Genomic DNA, 5,000 nt, shown 5'->3' on the forward strand with positions numbered 1-5,000 from the left:
TGTTTTTGTTTGTTTCACACAACGTCCCAACTTCCCTGGAATTGGGGATGAATATAAGCAGCTGCAGATGTGATATCTCCATATATCTTTTGCGCATTTTTTTGCTTAGAGGTTTTGCTTAAATCTTTTCAAATTCACATGCGGGATAAACAGAAGCAAATTTAGTGTTTTTCCATGCCAAATAAACAGTTTAGACGTGTGCACCAGTCCTACAAACATATGCAGGCAGGATGTTTCTGATTTGTGCCTGAAACTGAAGCAAAAGTTTTAGCACATCAGGTCTGATCTGTACAAACCTACCAGCTTAGTGGTGCACAGACCACTCATGGTCAGGAAGAGCACTTGTATGTGTATTAGAGAGAGAAGGTCTTTGACCCCCAGCAATCGCCTCAGGGCGGTGTTGCATCAGTAAAACCTCTGTGGGTGTTTTATTTCCTCCTCTCTGTGTAATTAATGCAGTTTTATATTCTCCAGACTTCACTTTACAATCATATACACACAAACCTGCAGCTCTGCAGCAGAGGGGGCATGTCCTTTCAAAACTCCACCCACAAATGTGTTACTTTGTAGCTACTGTTGTGCAAACTGTGTTAAAAATCCAGTTCAGCCAAACGAGAAACTGTTACTGTTCTAATCAGCCCCTTGTTCTGGGACCTCCCCCTGACTGTGATTGGTCCTTATCATCTACTTGTTTGTTCTGGGACCTCCCCCTGACTGTGATTGGTCCTAGTCACATCCTTGTTTGTTCTGGGACCTCCCCCTGACTGTGATTGGTCCTAGTCACATCCTTGTTTGTTCTGGGACCTCCCCCTGACTGTGATTGATCCTAATCATCTCCTTGAGGAAGGTGTGTTTTCTGGGGCAGGTGCGGTCAGCGGGATTCTAAAGGGATTGGGCTCAAAATGCTCCAGTTTGGGGATTATTTTTAGGGTGCAGATTAGAGGGACTCTATGATGAAGCGCAAGGATATGAAAGAGTACAGCACCTCTACTTTAGACTGAACCCACTCATCCATTCATTGTCTGTCGTTTCTCTCTGTGAGCAGGTTGTGGCTTCAGGAAAGAACAGTCGAGGCTATCACTACATCCTGGCTAACCTGGTGAGATAACTGCTGTGTTTCTTTCAATTAGTGTTGATTTTTTTGGTAACACTTTACTGAAGGGAAACCTAATAAGGCCACATGACTCCTACATAAGCCTGCCATGATCTAAATGACATGACCCTACATAAATGTTCATAAATGCTTATTCCAACAGGCATCATTTGCGATGGGCAGTACATTTGCCAGTTTTGATCAAAGTTATCTGTAATAGCCTTCATGAAGAGGTGACGCCTTTTCGAATTTAATGTTTATAAACATATATGTATATATATATATATAAGGTTATTTATGTTGTCATGACAAGCTTATGTATATGTAATATGTATATTTATGTAATAAAATATATTATTTGTGTATTGAACACGGGGCGGCACGGTGGCATGGTGGGTAGCGCTGTCGCCTCACAGCCAGTAGGGCCTGGGTTCGGGTGACCGGGGTCCTCTCTGTGTGGAATCTGCATGTTCTCCCCGTGTCTGTGTGGGTTTCCTCCGGGTTCTCCGGTTTCCTCCCACAGCCCAGTGAAATGCAGTCAGGCCAGTTGGACATGCTAAACTGCCCCTGGGTGTGAGTGACTGTGTGTGTCTGTCTGCCCTGCGATGGACTGGCGACCTGTCCAGGGTGTATCCTGCCTCCTACCTGATGACTGCTGGGATAGGCTCCAGCACCCCTGTGACCCTGACGGAGAAGCGGCTTAGAAGATGTGTGTGTGTGTGTGTGTGTGTGTGTATTGAAAACAGCAGCCTGTGCATTCTCAGAAAAACATTCCAAAGGGTCAGTTCCTCTAGTCACTGGGGTGGAACCCTCCAGGGTGCCTCTTCAGGACCTTTAGTTAGGGAACATAAACCTTGCCATTTTATTTTACTCTGTTTTAAAAAATTGAGAGAAATGATTTAAAGGTTCTTGGTTGGATCTTAAAACAGTCATTCTACTTTTGATGGCATGTTTACATCGTTGGTACCTGGATAAATGGATGAATAAATACATGCACAGAACCTTTCTGAGCGTTCATCCTGCTTCCTCCCTTTGCTGCTCCTCTGTAGGGTTTCTCCAACATGAGTGTGGATAAGGTGTTTTCTGGAGGTGCTAACGTAACAGGGTTCCAGATAATAAACCCAGAGAACCCGATAGTGCAGCAATTCCTGCAGCGCTGGGACCGTCTGGACGAGAGGGAGTTTCCTGAGGCTAAAAACGTGCCGCTGAAGGTTTGATCAGCTCTTTAAACTCTACAGTTACTAAGTTTTCAGCAGATCTGCGTTCTCTGTGGACGGACTCGAGTCTGAACTGTCTGTAATAATCGGGTGTAAAGAGTACTGAAAATCCAGTACAAGTAAAAGTATTAGTAAATACACTATATTTCCAAAAGTATTCGGTCATCTGGCTTCACACGCATATGAACTTGAGTGACATCCCATTCTTAATCCATAGGGTTTAATATGATGTCGGCCCACCCTTTGCAGCTATAACAGCTTCAGCTCTTCTGGGAAGGCTTTCCACAAGGGTTAGGAGTGTTTATGGGAATTTTTGACCGTTCTTCCAGAAGCACATTTGTGAGGTCAGACACTGATGTTGGACGAGAAGGCCTGGCTCACAGTCTCCGCTCTAGTTCATCCCAAAGGTGTTCTATGGGGTTGAGGTCAGGACTCTGTGCAGGCCAGTCAAGTTCTTCCACACCAAACTGGCTCATCCACGGCTTTATAGACCTGCTTTGTGCTCTGGTGCGCAGTCATGTTGGAACAGGAAGGGGCCGTCCCCAAACTGTTCCCACAAAGTTGGAGCGTGAAATTGTCCAAAATCTCTTGGTGCTGAAGCTTTAAGAGTTCCTTTCACTGGAACTAAGGGGCCGAGCCCAACTCCTGAAAAACACCCCCACACCATGATCCCCCCTCCACCAAACTTTACACTCAGCACAATGCAGTCAGACAAGTACCGTCTCCTGGCAACCGCCAAACCCAGACTCGTCCATCAGATTGCCAGATGGAGAAGCGTGATTGGTCACTCCAGAGAACTCGTCTCCACTGCTCTAGAGTCCAGTGGCGGCGCTTTACTCCACTGCATTCCACGCTTTGCACTGCGCTTGGTGATGTAAGGCTTGGATGCAGCTGCTCGGCCATGGAAACCCATTCCATGAAGCTCTCTACGCTGTTCTTGAGCTGATCTGAAGGCCACATGAAGTTTGGAGGTCTGTAGTGATGGACTCTGCAGAAAGTCGGTGACCTCTGCGCACTATGTCCCTCAGCATCCGCTGACCGCTCTGTCATTTTACGTGGCCGACCACTTCGTGGCTGAGTTGCTGTCGTTCCCAATCACTTCCACTTTGTTATAATCCCACTGACAGTGGACTGTGGAATATTTAGTAGTGAGGAAATTTCCTGACTGGACTTGCTGCACAGGTGGCGTCCGATCACGGTACCACGCTGGAATTCACTGAGCTCCTGAGAGCGACCCATTCTTTCACTAATGTCTGTAGAAGCAGTCTGCAGGCCTAGGGGCTCGGCTTTATACACCTGTGGCCACGGAAGTGACTGGAACACCTGTGAACACTTGGAAATATAATGTAAAATTACTCAATAAAGAGTAAATGAGTAGTTCCTTAAAAACTACTTAAGTAGTGAGTTACTTAGTTACTTTTTCGTCCACAACCTGAACGTGTTTCTGAGCTACTCGGCTACGTCACCAGAAGGAATCTGTACAGGACAATGCTAAAGCCGAGCCGCTGCAGAGACGGATCTCGTCAAGTTCAGTCAGGAACAAGATTCACATTAGACGTATTTCAGGTTCGACAATCTTATAAGACGCCCTAGTCTATCTGTTTCCAGTGAAGTCCCTGAAAGGCTGAGCAGAGGCTGGTTATTCGTTCATTCAGTCCTCTGAAGAGAAAACGTTACCAGTTGATTTGATGAATTAATGATGAATTTAGTAAGACCTGCTGCCCATCAGCTCCTGGACTCCGCTCGTACTTTATTACCACTCTGTACTCTTATTAAAATTTAAAGTAGCGAAGTACAAGTACTCAGAGTAAAGTTACTATGATTTCATTCTGCACCAGAAAGTACAGCCTCACTGATAACACTACCACTCATACTGCACACAACGGACTATGAACACTGCCTTTCATACTACACTCACCAATCAGAGCTGTTGTTTTATTCATTATTATTACCATCGCACAAATTTAACATTCTACTGCCATGTAAATAACACATCGCAACAGTTATTCAATACAGTGTACATCTCCAACATATTCATGTATATATCTACACACCTATAATCTATTTTTGCATATCTATAATAGTAATTTATTCTATATACTATAATGTTGCACTATTGCACAGTCTCTTTTTGCACTATTGCTACTATTTGCACTTCTGGTAGATGCTAACTGCATTTCGATGCCATGTACTTGTACTGAGTAATGACAATAAAGTTGAATCTATCTATCTATCTATCTATCTATCTATCTATCTATCTATCTATCTATCTATCTATCTATCTATCTATCTACAGTTACAGGGAAAACTGTACTCGGTTTCAGTAACCAGAGTAAATGTAATTCATTACTTACTACTCTGGTAATATATGCCATAAATTCAGCGCAGGACACTTTTATAAACATTTTATTGACATTGAAATAAATACAAATATTAATAATATAGTGACCAAACTTTATATTTCCAGTCATGATTTTGGCTTCAAACAATTATAGAAACAAGATAATCCAGATAAAATCAGTACTTTGCCACATTTTGTTTAACAGTCATTTCGTCTGGTTAGGAATCCAGTGCCCCCCCTTCCTTTACAGTTCCTTTGAATGAAGCTCAGTTCTGCAGGTCATTTGTATAAAGTATAAAGACTAACGTGTCCATTTGTGTCCAGTACACGTCGGCGTTGACCCATGACG

The 5,000-nt window shown here is 43.7% G+C and overlaps 1 protein-coding gene across 5 annotated transcripts in view; it reads left to right on the forward strand.

Annotated features, from left to right (window-relative positions):
• Positions 1-5,000, forward strand: part of gria3a (glutamate receptor, ionotropic, AMPA 3a) — a 126,234-nt gene that overhangs the window by 52,165 nt on the left and 69,069 nt on the right. For all 5 annotated transcript variants that reach the window (XM_037533160.1, XM_037533162.1, XM_037533164.1 and 2 more), the window contains 3 exons: positions 1,046-1,099; positions 2,143-2,304; positions 4,976-5,000. The exon at positions 4,976-5,000 is cut by the window's right edge and continues 143 nt beyond it. In XM_037533160.1, coding sequence (XP_037389057.1) covers positions 1,046-1,099; positions 2,143-2,304; positions 4,976-5,000 — 241 coding nt within the window. The remainder of the gene's footprint in view (positions 1-1,045; positions 1,100-2,142; positions 2,305-4,975) is intronic.

The sequence above is a fragment of the Pygocentrus nattereri genome, chromosome 23, assembly GCF_015220715.1.
Source record: "Pygocentrus nattereri isolate fPygNat1 chromosome 23, fPygNat1.pri, whole genome shotgun sequence".
Classification (NCBI taxonomy): Eukaryota; Metazoa; Chordata; class Actinopteri; order Characiformes; family Serrasalmidae; genus Pygocentrus; species Pygocentrus nattereri.